The sequence below is a fragment of the Geotrypetes seraphini genome, chromosome 2, assembly GCF_902459505.1.
Source record: "Geotrypetes seraphini chromosome 2, aGeoSer1.1, whole genome shotgun sequence".
In the NCBI taxonomy this organism is placed as follows: domain Eukaryota; kingdom Metazoa; phylum Chordata; class Amphibia; order Gymnophiona; family Dermophiidae; genus Geotrypetes; species Geotrypetes seraphini.
The window spans coordinates 225,595,302-225,614,120 of NC_047085.1; the positions used below are offsets into that span (position 1 = coordinate 225,595,302).

The 18,819-nt window shown below is 44.8% G+C and overlaps 1 protein-coding gene across 1 annotated transcript in view; it reads left to right on the forward strand.

The window, feature by feature from the left end:
• DDX47 (DEAD-box helicase 47) overlaps positions 1–18,819 on the forward strand; it is a 58,786-nt gene that overhangs the window by 13,101 nt on the left and 26,866 nt on the right. The window contains exons 2-8 of the mRNA XM_033935033.1: positions 1,057–1,150; positions 4,996–5,184; positions 7,361–7,432; positions 7,635–7,753; positions 9,012–9,083; positions 13,465–13,581; positions 15,798–15,944. Coding sequence (XP_033790924.1) covers positions 1,057–1,150; positions 4,996–5,184; positions 7,361–7,432; positions 7,635–7,753; positions 9,012–9,083; positions 13,465–13,581; positions 15,798–15,944 — 810 coding nt within the window. The remainder of the gene's footprint in view (positions 1–1,056; positions 1,151–4,995; positions 5,185–7,360; positions 7,433–7,634; positions 7,754–9,011; positions 9,084–13,464; positions 13,582–15,797; positions 15,945–18,819) is intronic.

Consider the following 18,819-nt stretch of genomic DNA (forward strand, 5'->3'; position numbering starts at 1 on the left):
TTTACATATTGATACTAGTCTCAAGTTTTTAGAGAATGACATGGGACAAAGTTTGTCCCTTTCCCCACGGGCTCGGTCCCTGTCCCATCCCCATGTCCAGACTCTGCACACCAACACACACATCAAGTGTGTCTTCAGCTAGGACCCCATATTATCATGAGATAATGCGGTGGTGAATTCTTCAGTCGGCATGCTCAACCCCTGCAAAAAACAATAAAGATAGGAAAAATATTATAGTTTTGGTTTAGTGATTGAACTATATCAGCAGCCCAATCTCTGATGTTTATATTTTGCACAATACAGGAAGGAAGGTACTTCTGATTCTCTGATGTACTGCAAGCAGTCTGACTACAAGGGATTTCCAGTTCAGTATTCTATTTTTGTAAAACCAGAATAATAAGAGTAGGTCTGCACAACTCTCTCAATAATCTAGCAGTCCATTTTACTTTGTGGTACCTTCTGAAACCCTTGTATCATGTTCACACTTTCCCATCCAAGTTCTAAGGGTTCCCCAGATTCTCTCAGAAGTCCCCAGTTTCTTATTTTTTAGGGCTGTCATCTAGGACAGGGGTGCCCATACTTTTTGGGCTTGCGAGCTACTTTTAAAATGACCAAGTCAAAATGATCTACCAACAATAAAAATAATAAAAAAACACACAAAGCACACTGTACGCAGAGAAAATGTTAATTATCATTTATATTTGTTTTTTTCCCAAAGAGGTCAAGGGAGATGACTTTAAAATATGCAATTAAATTTACCAAGGCACTCTAATTTTAAATGGCCTTCTGTGAAATAGATCACATCAATAGCTATTAGGTGGCTGTTTCTATATTCAAACAACAGCCATTAGAATTTCCCAGTGTCAATATCTCACAGTCCTTAGCGACACCACCAGGGACTCAAAAATACTTTCACAGTCCGTGGCTTTAAGTGTCCTTTCTTCATCGGACTTAATAAATTTACATTTTATTTTGGTTTTTAACTTTATAACTTAGATTTTTTTGATAAATAGTACTTAGCTTAGTGGTCAAAATATGTTTCTCTTCTCTTGTCAGGGTGTAACAGAAGTACTCTGTGAGACGTGTGAACAGCTCGGATGGAAGCGGCCAACAAAAATCCAACTGGAGGCTATACCTATAGCTCTACAAGGTAAGTGGTAGGGAAAAAATCTGTGATCATTAAACTTGATTTCTTTAGCAATTCTACAGACCGGTATAGGTATCTTACAAGCGGGTATATATCTCATCATGACCAGCAGGTGGAGACAAACAAAACTGTAGAATAGTACATAATAGGTGCCTTTCCCTATTCCTATCAGTCTTCTTTCAGTTTCAGCAGGTGTGAAGAGCTGTACCCATCTCCCTTGTTAGGGCTGTTGGAATTTGTTTAGGGATCCTGGTCCCCATTTTTGTGCCGGATTGAACTTGGGTGGGCCCTGTTAGGGGGTCCATCCGACCTCAGGGGTGTCAAACCCAGCGGGTCTTGTGCTGGGTTCTTCCCCCCCTTTCCTCCACCTCCCCAACATTTTTTTAGAGGTGCCTCAGCAGTAAGCCTTGCCCCCTAATTCAAGCAAGGCATACTGTTTTGAGAGCCAGTGGTCTGTTCTGTAAAAAATTAAAAAAATCCTGAGGTAGTGCCGGTCTGAAGGGTTGCTTTCCCTTTAAATTTGCTGTATTTTACTGTATTTTTCAACTAACCAGCACTTTTTCTTCTAGCTAGGTCACGTATGGATCAATTGAGCACTACTCAGGGAAGAGGTGCACAATTTGGTCCAGATGTGAGGCATTCGCAGCCAGCCTGAAAACAGTTGTTCGGGCCGGTACGGTGCTGGAGCCTCGTCGGCAGCAGCTGCAGGCATCCAGGGCTCCCCACCGCTAGTGCCTCGTGAGTCGGCAGGGAGCAGAGAGGAAGCCCAGTTTTCCCCCACCGCCCAAGGAGGGATTCCCTCAGCTGTTTCTTTAACAGCTGATGCCGGCTTGTCTGTTTTAGGGCTGGGACAGTTCAGGCTTCCCAGCCGCTACAGCCCTGGTGGGAACTTCACCATTTTTACAGACAGGCCCCTCCATTTTGTCTGCAACCTCAGGTGACCTTTCCCTGTATTGGAAAAACAGGGACAGATTTCTGCTGAGTCCCCTGCTTTAAACAAACAAAAAGTCACTCCATATGTATTGAATCAGAAAAAAAATCTAAAAATGTTCTTCTTTACTGTTTTTAGGAACTGTGCTCAGAGACATGAAGGCTATAAAACTGCCTCACCACCCAATCATAGTTCAATACAGTGTCTGAAGAATGGTATATATATCTCTAGTTGATTACACAAAACCAAACAGGTTATAGCTTTATCATTTTGGGTATGAAACTCTAAAAAGAATAAAACTTAGCTTTAGAGAATCGCTGGCTCCGACGTGCACGTTTCGATACTGTGTCAGGGAACCGAAAAGCCACTGCTGAACCCTTCCAAAAAAGTGGGCAATGAAGTCTCTAAGACAAACAAAGTTAAAATCCAGCATTACTTTATTTATACACAATTGTTAAAACCAACACATCTTTACTAACCTAAAGTTACATCCTGACTTCAAAAGGAAAAAAGGAACTCACCATATATTATTAGAACTCCGGTGCTAACTGCAAAAATTCATACCTCATTATCCAGCGGCCAAAAGAGTGCCGGTGGACAGGCCTATTTTAACCCTTTCAGGACCAAGGGACATATTTGTCCCATAACTTTAAAATCCTATAAATTTTGATTGGGATAGTCTACAGTTCTAAATTTGATATGTACGGATTCCATATGATACTGCCTTTATGTAAACAAACTGGTTCCGACATTCATTCATTAGCGTCGTTGCCAGATTGACGAGAAGATTCACTTGCCACACTGTCCATAAGCCAGAAGTGTGATTTTTTTAAATAAAAATAATGATATTTCACAAACAAAATCAATTTTTTGGCATCTGCAAGCCCTTTTTACCATAAAAATGTCGTCAAAACCACAAAAATTGGCCTACGATCCTTATGGTCCTGAAAGGGTTAAACCCCAGCTAATTTACGCCCCAAGATGACATCAGCACAATACAGACTCCTCCCCATTCCAACCAAGCACATACACTGAAACTACTGGTCCCACAAAGGACAAAATACTAAAGTTCTCAAACTGCCAGCAGAATATTAAGCCTGGCAAGTCAAACTTTGGAACATAAAAATTTATTCACCAAATGCAGAATGTTATAACAGAGGGGAGCCTACCATTAAACCTAACCTAAACCCATAACTAAAAGGAAACACAATGTAGGACTTTTTGACTGAGTCCCCTGCTTTGGCAGGGAGTCCCATGGGTCCCCCGGGGTTTTTTTCCCCTGATTTAAATTTTGCTTTGTGCAGAGCCTATTTTCAGGCAGCTGGGGGTTCCGCATGTGCCCAGGGGGTTTCGGGGTGTCCCCTCTTCCTCCTCCCTTGTCCAAGCGCCTGAGGGTGGCTTGGGATGAGGATTTGTGGTCGAAGGAACATGTCAGCCTGGCTGAGGACCTGGACCCTTTTGAGGAATTCCAGGATCCTCTCGAGGGGACGGCCGCTGGTGGCAGGGCAGCAGGTTTCCGGTAAAGAAGCGTCCGTGGTGTGCCTTTTCTAGAGGGATGAGCTGCCAGACCTGATTCAGCAGGTCTTCTCGGTGCTGCATTTTGAAGAGGCGCCACCGGAGATCCCATTTGTGGAGGACCTTCTTTTTAGGGAGATCCACACTGCTTCCCCTATGCATCAAATTATGCTCTTTTCCTATGCATCAGGTTATTCAGGATATCGTCCTGGCGCAGTGGAATAAGCCAGAGGCGCCATCTCAGTTAGCGCGCGCCATGGCTCGTTTGTATCCCATCCCGGAGGGGGATAGAGATACCTTGAAGTTGCCAGTGGTGGACACGGTGGTCTCAGCGCTTGCTAAGCAGCATGCCATGCCTGTTGAGGGCGGTTCTGCCTTATGGGACTCTGAGGAGCTTAAGTTAGAGCCCATTTTTAAACAGAATTTTGATGTCTCGAGCTTGGGGGACCAGGCAGCTATTTTGGAGGGGCTGGTGGCTCGTGCCGTTTTTTGGTGGGCCAAGCATTGACGTCGGGGGTGGGGGGGTTAAGGCTTGTGGGCTGGTGGCGTGCAATCGCTGCATGTGCCTGGCCCTTCCTTGCCTGGAGTTGCGGTGGGGGATGATTGAATGGAGCTGTCTGGTGGCGGATGTAGAATATCGGCGGCGGCTTCAGTAGGGGGCTGGCAGGGAAAGATCTCGGGTGGCGGACAGCTTGCATACCCCCAATAGGTGGCCTGTGTACCCCCTAGGGTACGCGTACCGCAGGTTGAGAAACACTGCTATAGAGTATACATATTTAGGATCTTTAGTCTCTTCTCATATTTCTTCTGATGGGATCTCCTATCTTTTGGTCATTTTCTTCTGTACCTACTTCAGCCTCTTATGTCCTTAGCAAGATATGGTCTTCAAAACTTAACACTCTAGCAAGTGAGGCCTTACCAGTGTCTTGAAAGAGTGGGCATTATAACCTCCTTTCTGCTGGTTGTGCCCCTTTCTGTGCAGTCTATCATCTTTCTGACTTTGGCCAACACCCCAAGATCTTCCTCTCAGTCCATGCACATCAGCTTTTTCTCTCCTATCCCATATATTTATTTTTGGTATTGCATATCACTCTTCATTTATTGGCAGTAAAGGTCAACTACCAAATGTTCAACCAGTCTTCAGGTTTTGTCTTTTCCCGTCAAGATATTTGTTCTGTTGCAGATCTTTGTTGAAACAAGCAAAGAAGCAGACCTTGCAGAGGACAGTAGTCTTTATTAAAATTTAAAAGCGCCCAGGAATGAAAATTTGATAAAACATCTTGTTAAGGTTGTTAGGGTCATTCTACCTGGTCACGAGCCTCCTGAATATTTCATTGTATTTTACAAATTTCCTTCTGATGACTTTTTTTTTTTTGTGCCCCTCTTCTGTCCTATCTCTTAGGTCGGGACATCATTGGATTAGCAGAGACAGGTTCTGGGAAGACAGGTGCCTTTGCGCTGCCTATCCTCCAGACACTTCTGGAGACACCACAGCGCCTCTTTGCCCTGGTGTTAACCCCAACCCGTGAGCTTGCCTTCCAGATCTCTGAGCAGTTTGAGGCTCTTGGCTCTTCCATCGGCGTGAAGAGTGGTGAGTGTGTAAAGATACAAAGCGCTCAGGCAGAATCTTTGTATGTGGGTGGTGGGGGATGACTCGTAGCAGAAAGAGATTGTACAGAACTTCTTTTTCTTTTTTTAAATCTTTATTCATTTTCAAACTTACAATAAGTGTGTCAATATGTTAAAACAGATTAACAATAAGTATATCACTTAATAATCATCAATAGTACAAATGATATGCTCTTATCTTCCACCCTTCCCACCCTTTCCTATTATATAATCAAATACCTTATACAATATGTAATATTAAAATTACCCCCCTCATAATTGAACCTGTAAATTTAAAGGAAAAAAATGTCATCTAATCTAATCAGTACAATATTTTGTTAATGGCTCCCACACATCTTGAAATTTCCTAAAACATTCTCGCTGTATTGCAATAAATCTTTCCATTTTATAAATATGACACAAGGAATTCCACCATAAATTATAATTTAATCTATTCCAGTTTTTCCAATTATACGTAATTTGTTGAATGGCAACCCCAGTCATTATAAGTAATAATTTGTTATTATTTGAAGAAATCTGACTTTTTGCTCTCATTGCCAAACCAAACATCACAGTATCATGTGATAATGCCACTGGGTTATCTAATAAACAATTAATTTGGTCCCAAATTGATTTCCAAAACTTCATAATAAATGGACAATAGAATAATAAATGATCTAAAGTCCCTGCTTCGAGATGACAGTGCCAACATCCATTAGACTTAGAGCTATCCAATTTTTGTAACTGAACAAGGTCCATAATGCTTTATGTAACAGAAAAAAACAAGTTTGTCTCATAGATGCCAACATTGTACACCTCATCCTCTAAATCCAAATTCGTGGCCATTGAGACGCAGAAATTTGATGCTTAATCTCAATACTCCAAATGTCTCTCAGACCAGTGTTTGGTTTCTTTTTAATAAATCCAGTCAGCAATTTATACCACTGGGCGGCCTGGTGAACCCTGTTCTGGAGGACCACCAGGCCAATTGGGTTTTCAGGCTAGCCCTAATGAATATGCATGAGAGAAATTTGCATATAATGGAAGTGACAGGCATGCAAATCTGCTCCATGCATATTCATTAGAGTTATCCTGAAAACCCGATTGGCCTGGTGGTCCTCCAGGACAGGGTTGAGAACCACTGCTTTAAAGCATTGAATTGTAGTTTTGTCCCTTTTTACCTTGTGTATTGGTTGGTCTGTAAGTCTATTTGTCTAACCAATTACAGTGGTACCTTGGATTACGAGCATAATCCGTTCCAGGAGCATGCCCGTAATCCAAAATGCTCGTTTATCAAAGCGAGTTTCCCCATAGGAAATAATGGAAACTCGCTTTGATGCGTTTCCCCCCCCCCTGAGAACCGGCATTGCTCCCCTCGAAGGCCCCCCCCCCCCGCGATCAGGCACCCCCCCCTGCGATCCGGCACCCCCCTGCCTCGTACCGGCACCCCCCCCTGCCACGATCCGACCCCCTCCCTGACACGATTGGGCACCCCCCCGACATGATCCGACATCCCCACCCGACACAATTGGGCACCCCCCCCCGCCGCTTCTTACCCTCATCTGGGCACTCTTGAAAATCGGCCTCCTCCTCCTCTGCTGGGCCTTGAGCATCTGAGCATGCTCAAGGCCTGCGAGTTCACGTTCACGTTCAGAACGTGAACTCGCAGGCCTTGAGCATGCTCAGATGCTCAAGGCCCAGCAGAGGAGAAGGCCGATTTTCAAGATTGCCCAGATGAGGGTAAGAAGCGGCGGGGGGTGCCCAATTGTGTCGGGGGGGGGGGGGTCGGATCGTGTCGGGGGGGGGGTTTCCCAATCGCGTCGGGGGGGTCGGATCGTGGTGGGGGAGGGGTGCCGGTTCGAGGCAGGGGGGGAGTGCCGGATCGCAGGGGGGGGGGTGCTCGTAAATCGAGGCATGCTCGGTTTCCGAGGCACCGATTTTGCAAATGTTTTGCTCATCTTGCAAAACATTCGCAAACCGGTGCATTCGTAAACCGAGGTACCACTGTATTTTAAATTTTAAATGGTATGTCTAAATATATGCTTATATTTTTTATTAATGTTGTATCTCATTTAGTAAAACTAAATAAGCGATTCATCAAACTAAAATAAAACTTGAAGCTTGATTTTAACAGCCTCCCCCTGGTTTCTCTCCTGCAGCTGTTATTGTGGGTGGGATTGACATGATGTCTCAGTCATTGGCCCTCGCCAAGAAGCCTCATATTGTGATTGGTAAGAGATGAGTTTGTGTTCTCCCTAAGCCTGAGATACTCTTGTCTGAGTGTAATGCTGTCATGATAACCCTCCTGCCTCCCATTCTCCCTTCTTTCATGGGTGAGTGAGGGTCTGTGCCCTCCATTCCACCTATTTTGTTACATCTTGCCCCCCTCGATACAGATTCCCTCTTTTCATATCTCTCCTTTTCTGTTGGCAGCAACTCCTGGCCGTCTGATTGATCATTTGGAGAACACAAAGGGTTTTAACCTGCGGGCTCTGAAATACTTAGTGATGGATGAGGCTGATCGTATTCTTAATATGGACTTTGAGACTGAGGTAAGACCTGTGCTTTGCCTTTCCATGGGACTGAGGAACATTTTATATAAAGAGTGCCTGTAACCATGAGGTAAGCAGTTCCAAACTAGGCATGCTAGTGTTCCACCATGTTTATTTGTGCACAGTGTGACTTCATTTTTCTCTCTGGTTCTGTGGCTCCTCCTTTACACTATTTTTTAGTCTTCTTTGTTATATGCTTAAACCCCCTCCCCCACCACCAACTTTCTCATGTCTCCCTCATGCTTTATGTCACTGTTGCTAGGGCCCTGTGGCGACCCCATACACTGCCCTTTCTAGCTCTGCAGTCTTCATTGTAGCTGCCAACCAGTTATTTTTGGGCAGAGCCACTGGAGAACTGCTTAGTATGAGTCTCCAAGCAAACAGACTCAGGAGCAACATTAGGAAATATTTTCTCACATGAGACGTGATGAATGTATGGAACAGACCTCCAGGGGATGTGGCGGAGACAAAACTGAAGCAGAATTCAATAAAACCTGAGATAAGCAGAGAAGGTGCCTGATTTTGAAATGAGGGGAGAGCCAGAGGTCAAGGCCTATGGTATTGTATCAGGAATGAAGTTGGGCAGAACCAATGGGTCTCCTGGTTCTTATCTGCTCTTGTGTTTTGTTTTTGTCAAAAAAAAGAAGGAATTTTCTTACAGAGACTCTTGCTTTTTATCGGATTGTTTTTATTTATTGTCATTTTTCTGGATCACATTTAAAGTCAAAAGTTGTGAGAAAGCAGAGCAAAATGATTTATTTTATTAATTTAGGTATTTATATACTGCCTATCAGGTTATCTAAGTGGTTTACAATCAGGTACTCAAGCATTTTCCCTATCTGTCCCGATGGGCTCACAATATTTCTAACTTACCTAGCAATAGAGGATTAAGTGACTTGCCCAGGGTCACAAGGAGCAGCGTGGGATTTGAACCCACAACCTCAGGGTGCTGAGGCTGTAGCTTTAACCACTAGGCCACTCTTTCCTCTAATCAGAAGTAAGAGAGAGTGGAGTAGAGGGTAACCAAATTTTGGATTCAGCACCAAAACTGACTCAAAATCTGGGTTAGCATTTTCAGCAGAAAACAAAATTCAGCTCTCTGATGGAGGCCTACAGTACATTGACCATGAGACGGAAAAGCTTAGTTCCGCAAGCTTGATTCTTTGTTGTCACAGTACCTGCTGCTTTGTGTTGATGCCATACTAAGGCTGTTTTTCCTTTTCTCATACTGATATCAGTGTGTGCCCTTCTTTTGCAGGTGGACAAAATCCTAAAGGTGATTCCCAGAGACCGAAAGACCTTCCTCTTTTCAGCCACTATGACCAAGAAAGTGAGTATAGTGCCTGAGGTGAACCTGTGCAGGCCCTTCTTTCCTGAAGCACCACCTGTGGACGTCTCTTTCTAATGGTATATGGTGACAGAGAGTTTGACTTTCCCTGTTGGGGATGTGCCCCAGCTTATCACACTGTGCCCCCTTTAACAATTATTACAGGTATTAAATAAGGGAAGGTGACACTAGTCTAGGGATGGACTGCTGATTGTGACAAAATGTTGTTAGCTGCATGCTCTTAAAAGTGTATGCTCTCTTATACATAGTGTGTATTCTTGATGGCATTCTTTCCAAACAAACAAAAAATTGAAGACATGAAAATTGTTTGGCTGTCCATCTCTACACTAGTTTTTAATGGTAAAATTATCTAGCTACTCTGCTACAGTATAAGACAAGTTCCAATCAGAACATGCAGTGCCAGCAATAGGGACATTACAGAAATTGTGTTTAGCTTCTCGGGGAGGGGGGGGGATTTATTTATATTTGATATTCAGCATTGCTTGGTAAGGTACCCTGGGCTTTAGCTGTGGTGTCCTTGTAGCTGAAGCAGATGAATGTAATTATATTCTGTGTTCTGCTTGAATGAGGGTTTCCTGTGAAACGGACCTCTAAAGCAGTGTTGTCATGGAAGTACCCCAATTAATATTAGTAATATCAGGCTACTGATACTTATTTTCTGGTGGAGAATGGCTAATTCTGCAGACTTACTATGGCCATGAAGAAGAAGCTTCATGAAGAGAAAACAGCTCGACATATCAGCGAGAAGGCTCTGGGACATGCTTCACGTGGTGTAGGGTCGGCTGAAGATGCAAACGGGAGGCAGACAGCGTTAGCTGTGTTTGTGGTGGAGGGATCAGCAGCACTCACCAAAGCGGACGTGCAGGGCTGGCTTGAGGAGGTAAAAGCCAAAATCTCGGCAGTGGCAGTACAAATGAGAGAGGCCCTGCAGGAGATTGTCTGATTTAGCAAACATAGTTCCCGTGTGAATGCAGTCAAGACGCAGATGGACACTTGTGAGGAGGGCATAACTGGTGCGCAACGTAGCTTAGAAGACATGTAAGCAGAATTTCAGGGGCTGTTGGACAAAGTTGAAGATTTAGAGAACCGCACCTGTAGAAATAATCAGCAGTTGGTCCTCTACAGAGATGTTGTTACCAGATTGCTGAGGTGGCTCTTACAGGATGAGTCATTGGAGCCTGGTATTGAGTGGGCACACAGGGCTTTTGGCCCTCGCTCTGCAGATCAGCCCAAGGACATAACAGTATGTTTGCAGAGCTTCACCCTAAAAGGACATGTGCATCAGAGTGCCTGGGAGCTTGCTGGCTGAAATTATACCAGGATTTGGCAGCAAGTTTGCTACAAAACGGGCCACATTTCGGGAGTTGTGCTTTGATAGATGGGCCTTTCCCTTTGCAGCCTAGTTGGACCTTTCCCTTTGGTCTGCTGGTACTGATTAATGGCATCTGTGTGAGTGTCGCCACTCTTTGAGAGGCCTGGGCATTGCTGCCTTGAGCTTTTGGAGGCCAGAAAGGACAGTGCAGTGGCCCAGAGTGCTCATCAACAGTTGACCAGTTTTCGCGACAAGGTTCACAAGGTTAACTTTGAGTTCTTGATTGAATCACCACCGCCTCTCCCATCCGCCCCACGACCCTCTGCCGACCCCTACCGCCTTCTCTGAAATCATGTAGGAGGAAACTGCACATCTATTCTCCTTCAAACTCACTACCTGTTCCTCTGATCCCATCCCCACCCATCTATTGATTACCATCTTTCCTACTGTCACCCCCGCTATCTGCCTTATCCCCAATCTATCATTCTCTGCTACAGTTCTAACTGACACCCTCAAACATGCTGTCGTTAGCACAGCTCCTCAAAAAACCCTCCCTGCACCCTACTTGCCCCGTTTCACTCCTCTCCTTCTTATCCAAGCTTCTTGAACATGCTGTTCACCATCATTGCCTTGGCTTTCTTTTGTCTCGAGTTGTTCTTGACATGCTCCAATTGGGCTTTTGCCCTCTCCACTCTACGGAAGCTGCCCTTGCTAAAGTGTCCAGTGAACTGCTCCTGCCCAAATCCAAAGGCCTCTAATTGTCATGCAATTTCTTCCATTCATTTTTCATATATACACAATATAATCTTATTAACAATGCATAATGGTAACCACAAAATTAAAAAAACACATACGCAGAGAAAATGTTAATTGTCATTTATATTTGGTTTTTTACAAAGAGGCCAAGGCAGATGACTTTAAAATATGCAATGTCACCTCAATAACAACTATAGAAAAATAGACAAATATAGTGCAAAATATAGGCAGCAGATATAAATTCTCAAAACTGACACATTTCAATCACTAAATTGAAAATAAAATCATTCTTACCTTTGTTGTCTGGTGATTTAATTAGTCTCTGGTTGCATTTCTTTCTGTGTATCCAATATTTTTTTCTTTCTGCCTCCTACATGCTTCCTCTCCTCTGGACCTCATTCTCTTCACCCAACCAACATCTCTCTCTGTCCCTCCATGAGTCCAACTTTTCTTCCTCTTTCCTTCACCCCCATTGGCAACATGTCTCCCTCTCTCACTGTCATTCTCTCATTCCTTCCCTTGCTGCAAAGAGAGTGGGAAAAGAGAGAGAGATCCAGGGTGCATCTCTCCCACGCCCTCTACTGCCACATCCAACATTTCTCCTTCTCTCATCCCCCGGATCATGTGCAGCATTTTTCACCAATGCCCACCAGCCCCATGCCCAACATTTCTCCTTCTATCACCCCTCTCCAGCACCATGCCCCATCTCTCCCTCCATCACTATGTCCAGCATTCCTCTCCCTTCCATCCCCTTCAATCTGTCCCTCACCACTATATCCAACATTTCTCCCTCTCATCCTTCTCTTCCCCTTGCATCTCTATATCACTCTCTCTCTTTCACTCTCTCTCTCTCTCTATGCCCAATTCTCCCTTTCTATTCCCTCCCTCCCTCCTATGTCCCAAATTCATGCCCCCCTCCCTGTATTCCAACCTTTGTCCCGAGTTCATGCCACTCCCTTTTCCAAATGCGCTTCTTCCCCCCATCATTCTCCCACATTAATATCCCCTCTCTCCCTTACTTGCTCACTCCAGGGCTGCACTAGCTCCCTTCAGAGTCGTCCAGAGTCGTGCAGCCTTCAGATGCACTTATTATCAGGGACGCGGGCAGTGTCTTTTGCATGCTGCATGTGGCTGACCCACAAGCCTTCCCTCTGACATCAGCTTGTGGGAGACAAGTGGTTCACGTACCCCTAGGAGTACACACGTACCGTGTGTTGAAAAACACAAACCTAGATTACTGCAACTTGCTTCTTGCAGGTCTTCCCGTCAATCTGTTCAGAATCGTATTCTGTCAGAGTCGTCATGCTCATGTTACCCCTCTCCCTTTGTCACTTCTTTGGCTCCTTGTCTGTTTCCGCAAACAGTTCACACTCCTCTTACTGACCTACAAGTGTATTCACTGCAGCTCCTCAATATCTCTCCCTATGCTCCATCCTGGGAACTCCGCTCTTAAGTCAAGTCTTTCTTGTCTATAACCTTCTCTTCTACTGCCAACTCACGACTCCATCCCTTCTGGCTCGCTGCACCGTATGCCTGGAACAGCTTGCCTGACTTGGTTTGTTGGGTTCCGTGTTTGGCGGTATTCAAATCTAGGCTGCAAGCTCACTTTTTCAAAGCTGGTTTAAGTCCTAACCCTACCAACTTGTAAATCACCATATTTGTTTGTCATTCCCTCTGTAGTCCTCTACCCTCTCTATCTCGTCATTCCTTTGTATTTCCTACATGATCAGCTTATATTGATTCACCATTTTTGTCCAATGTGTCTGTCATAATAAGATTATAAGCTCTTTTGAGCAGGGACTGTCTCTTGGCGTGTTTAATGTACAGTGCTGCGTGCGTCTGGTAGTTCTATAGAAATAATAAATAGTAGTAGTAAATAGTAATGGTACTGGGTGACACCCAGGAGAGAAGTATTGTCAGCTAGAGACGTTCAGTGCCAGAGATGAGAGATCAGACACCCTAACGAAAAGCCTTGCAGCAAGTCCATAGTCTGTTATTGAGAAAGACATGGGGGAAGCCACTTCTTGCCCTGGATCATTAGCATGGAATATTGCTACTCCTTGGGTTTTGGTCAGGTACGAGTGACCTGGATTGGCCACCGTGAGAACAGGCCAGTAAGGCTATTCTTATGTTCTTAACTGTTGCTGTTAGAAAGCCAGCATTAGAGGGATAATTGGATCGTGATTAATATCTGAGCAAATGGAGGTGGGGCGAGAAGGGGTTTGGAGCTCCTCTAAGAGAAAAAAAAAGGTAAAGAGAATCTATCTCTCTCTCTCTTTCTCCCTCCATTCCTAGGTTCAAAAATTGCAGCGAGCGGCTCTCAAGGACCCTGTGAAATGTGCTGTGTCTTCCAAGTACCAGACCGTGGAGAAACTACAGCAGTACTATCTCTTTATTCCATCTAAATTCAAGGTAAGGTACCCCTCTGGCACACATCGCTAGTCCTATGCATACCACCTTCCTTCTCCATTTTTTATCCCATCCAAATTCAGCATGTCCCTCTGGTACACACCCACAGCCTATACAAACCACCTCCTCACTTCATCCCATCCAAATTCAAGGTAATGCATTAATCTTATACTCACTCTACACCCTGTCCATACCTTCCCACCAGTGTTCCCTCTAAGTTGTGCAAATGTGTGCACACACATGGGTCAGAAAGGGAATGCATATGCCTAGCAACTACACACACTTTTTGATGGCTTTCTTTATTGTGAACATAAGCTATACCACACATGTCGAGTTGAGGCTGAAAACCTGCACACACAATGTTTTTCATGTGCACATGGTTTATTAAAAATTAACAAAAACATTGCTTCCCGTATCTCATTTCTTCATCCTTTTTCCAAATTTTAAGGTAATATTCCACTCTTTCACAGATCCACACCTTGCACAAACTTGCTTCTATCCCATCCCATCTCTTCTCACTTTCTAGTGGCTACATCTGCACGAGATGCTCTGTTTCCCTTGTTTTGTGTAGGACTGGTTTCTAGTATATTTATTTGTTTGTTCAACAGGTTTTATATACCATCTGACTGAACAAGCTCATTCAAAGTAGTTTACAATATCGAAAAAAACCCAAACAAAAACCCTAATAACAGATGAAAACTAAGTGCTTAGAAAAGTAAGCCCCAAAACTCCCACCCTTCTTCCCAAATGGGATTAAAAATCAATTAACACTTTTAATGAATAGAACAATGTCACATAAACACATAATTGACCCAAAAAAATTCATATCTGCTGTTAGTGAATACAGCAATATAATATAAAACATGATTACCATATCTACTTGACTATAAGTCGATTTCATGTATAAGTCGAGGACAGTTTTGGCCAAAATTGGTGTGACCCATGTATAAGTTGAGGCCAAACACATAACCAAATTTGACTCCCCTTTCCCAGCCAACAGGTCTTTGTCCCTTGCACACTTCTCTGCCTCATTCATACCCCTCCACAGCCAACATGATGTTTTCCTTACATTACTCACACCCCACCACACAGATCCAGCATGCCTTCTCTGCTACACCAGCAACCACCTCCAACATGCCCTCTCTGCCCCTTCCCCCCCCCCACATGGTATATATGTATCCCTCACTCTAAACTTTGGCAAGTTCACTAAAGCAAAATGTATTTTCACAAATCACTCACCTTTCCTATCCAAGGAGGATGTTTTATTTTTATTCAGGAATCAGTATTTCTCAGCACACACACACACAGTTCTGCTTTTGTTTGAGCCATCATCCATTCAAATGGCTTCTAGCTATCTCCAGGACTCCTGGTTATTGAGATGGAAATTCCTGCAGACATGCCCTCCCCTCAATGTATATGATCAGCGCAAACTTTTAACCAGCCAGAACATTTACAGATTTTAAACAATCGCTACTACCAGTGTTTATTTTTATCACTCCCAGTCTCACTTGCATACCTCTTCCAAGCTACTTCTCTTTAATTTGACACCGTACAAACTCACCCTGGATTAAGAGTTCTTCCTGCCAGGGACATACATAGCACTGGTTCTTCCCTGTAAAACAAGTGTAGTACAGCCAGACATAGCTAACAATAGCAAAATTGCTTTAGCCCAGATAAGACAACCTATACACAAAGTTATTTCTATATACAGGGTTTGTCACCATGCTTATTGCTTTTTCCAGCAGTCCTGTCTAAATCAGTGTGATAGTTAAATAGGAGTTACACAAAGGTAAAGTACTGAGCAAGAGACAAATAATTCCCATGGTCATCTGCTAAAGGTCTCATACTTTTATGAGGAAATAAACCCAAACTACAGACACTTAGTGTTCTGCAAAAGGTAGCTAAGTACTATGCAAATGAAAATTTAATTTGTTGGCTCAAACCATCTTTTAATGTTAGATCAGTATTAAATAACAGTGGTTTGAGAATAACTTTAACCAATAATGGGGTCCTTTTATTAAGGTGTGTTAACCAATTTAGCACACCTTAATAAAAGGACCCCAATATTGTAATCAAAACGGGGCATTTCTTAACTTTAACCTGGTAAGCAGACTGGATTGTATACTAGTGAAACTACCTGGCATCTCCCTGGTAAACAGGGTTCTCTACTCCTGCCAGGAGGGTGAGCAGATACACATTTTTTTCTTTTTTACTTGCAGGACAGTTACCTTGTGTACATTCTGAATGAACTGGCTGGCAACTCCTTCATGGTTTTCTGCAGTACTTGTAACAATACACAGAGGGTGGCCCTGCTCCTCCGCAACCTGGGCTTCACTGCCATCCCACTGCATGGCCAGATGAACCAAGTGAGTAGCCCTGTAGAACTGGAGAAGAGCACTTGTTCCTCTTCATAAAAGTGGAAGCAAAGAGGAGCTTGGAAACTAGAGTCCGGTTAGTCTAACTTCAGTAGTGGACAAATGAACAGGGATTCAGCTGTGAGAGAAAATGGTGAAGTAGCGGTGTAGCAAGGGAAGGAAGTCAATGATGTCAGAAGGAGAGCTGAGGCTGGCACAAGCTGCAGCCAGGAGATGCTGCTTGCTGCTGCGAAGATTTTGAAAAGGTGGGCAGGCGGAGAGGTGCTGATGTCCCCGCCAAGATGGCACCCAGGGTGATCCACCACCTCCGCTCCCCCCACTATGCCACTGGGTGAAGTATAAGTATTTACAAGTTGGTTATATCCCAGGCAACATAGTTTTCCCAGCAGAGTGTCGTATAGAATATATCTAATCAATTTCTTTGACTGCATGACCAGAGAATTAATGTGCTTGGATTACACCAAAGGTTTTGATACTGTCTTGCACAGGAGGCTCATAAATAAACTGAGCAGCCTGGGGTGAGCCCCAAGATGTTGGACTGGATCAGAGACTGATTGAATGATGGGCAAAAGAGGGTAGCTGTAAATGTCCTAGCAGAATGCAGGCATTAAAGTAGTCAGATCTGTCTGGCAGGTTATGCAAGGGAGCTGAAAGGCTCACCTAGTAATAGTTTCAGTTTAGAACAGGTGGTGCTAGGCAAACTCAGCTGTTAAGTTCTGCAATAACTAGAAGTCCTAGTATACATACATACAGAGAAATATAGATAAAATGAAGGCAGATAAAGATCATATGGTCTTTCCCAGTGGTTCCCAAACCTGTCCTGTCTGGGTTTTCAAGATAGCCCTAATGAATATGCATGGAGCAGATCAGCATTCCTGGCATCTCCATTATATGCAAATCTCTGTCATGCATATTCATTAGGGCTATCTTGAAAACCCGACTGGCCTGGGGATCCTCCAGGACAGGTTTGGGAACCACTGGTCCAGTCTTCCTATCTGTGCCATGTACTCTCCCTTTGAGAATCTATGCACTTGGCCCAAGCTTACTTGAATTCCAGTATGGGTACAAGATCCTTTATCCGATATCCTTGGGACCAAGCATATTTCTTATTTTGAAAATTTTCATTTTTCGGAATGATAATGTTAAGTCAGAAAAAGACAGACCATAAAATTGCCATCAAACTTTTCTATTTCAAAATAAGGCAAACGTTAAGCACTTCAAACACAAACTTGCCTGCACTAGCTGACGTCCCTGCCTCAAATTTTCATGAAAGACAGATATAAAATTGTAAACTATAGGAGTGCACATCCCAACAATTTTCTTAGTCTTTATTTTCCATGTTTAGTAATGTTCTTGATCAATCTTCTTCAGTACCTCAATTTTCTGTGCTATTGATAGAGAGAAACACTTCCTTTTCTGCTTCTCACTACCACCTTGGAATCTGCAACTCTCCACTTTTCAGCCCTCCGACCTGAAGGAGCAAAGCATGCACCTGTGTTGGTTTCAGTGTGTGTCACATCGGAGAAATCAACTACTTCCAGTTCACGTCAAACTTCAGTTTTTGGAATTTTGGATAAGGATCTTGTACCTGTACAGTCTTCATCTCCATCAGGAGGTTTTTCCATGAGCTCATCACCTTTCTGCTTTCTGTGAAGATGCATTTCCTCAGGTTATTTCTTAGTTTGTCCCCTTTCACCATCATCCTAGGCCCATTCATTCCAGAGCTTCCTTTCAATTGAAAGAGATTTGCCTCTTATAATAATAATAATAATTTATTTCTTATATACCACTATACCGTGAAGTTCAAAGCGGTTTACAATAAAGATACATTTTGACAGTACATAGGATACAAACGATTTACAATAAAGATACATTTTATCAGTACATGGGATACAAGTGGATTACAATACAAATGGTTTACTATAAAGATGCATTTTGTCAGTGCATGGGATACAGGTGGGCAGTGGCGTACCAAGGGGGGGGCGAGAGGGGCGGTCCGCCCCGGGTGCCAGCCCTGAAGGGGTGCTCCCGGCCTTGCCGTTCAGTCCCCCCACACCCCCGAAGGACCGCTCGCCCCACTGACCTTCCTGCACCACCTGTGAAGCAGCAAGCAGCAGGATCGCGAGGTCAGCTATCCCTGAGCTGCTTGGGCGCTGCTTCCGGCGCTGCGGTCCCGCCCCTCCTCTGACATCAGAGGAGGGGCGGGAACGCGGCGCAGGAAGCAGCGCCTAAGCAGCGCAGGGATAGCTGACGTCGCGATCCTGCTGCGGCTGCTTCATAGGTGGTGCAGGAAGGTCAGTGGGGCAAGCGGTCCTTCGGGGGTGGTGGTGGTGGTGGGGACTGAACGGCAAGGCCGGGAGCATAGGTAGTGCTGCTTCATAGGTGGTGCGGGGAGGCCAGGGGGGCGAGCGGTCCTTCGGGGTGGGGCGAGTGGGCAGGCAGGCAGGCATTCAAGGGGGAGGGGGTGACAGGCAGGCAGGCCTTCAAGGGGGAGGGACAGGCCTTCAAGGGGGGGGCAGGCAGGCCTTCAAGGGGGGACAGGCCTACAAGGGGGTGGGCAGGCCTACAAGGGAGTGGGACAGGCCTTCAGGGGGGGGTGCAGGACTTCGGGGGGGGTGCAGGCTTTCAAGGGGGGGACAGGCAGGCAGGCCTACAAGGGGGGGACAGGCCTTCAAGGGGGGTGCAGACCTTCAAGGGGGGGGGACAGGCCTTCAAGGGGGGGACAGGCAGGCAGGTCTTCAAGGTGGGGGGACAGGCCTTCAAGGGGGGGGGACAGGCCTACAAGGGGGTGGGACAGGCCTTCAAGGGGGGTGCAGGCCTTCAAGGGGGGACAGGCAGACCTTTAAGGGGGGACAGGCCTTTGGGG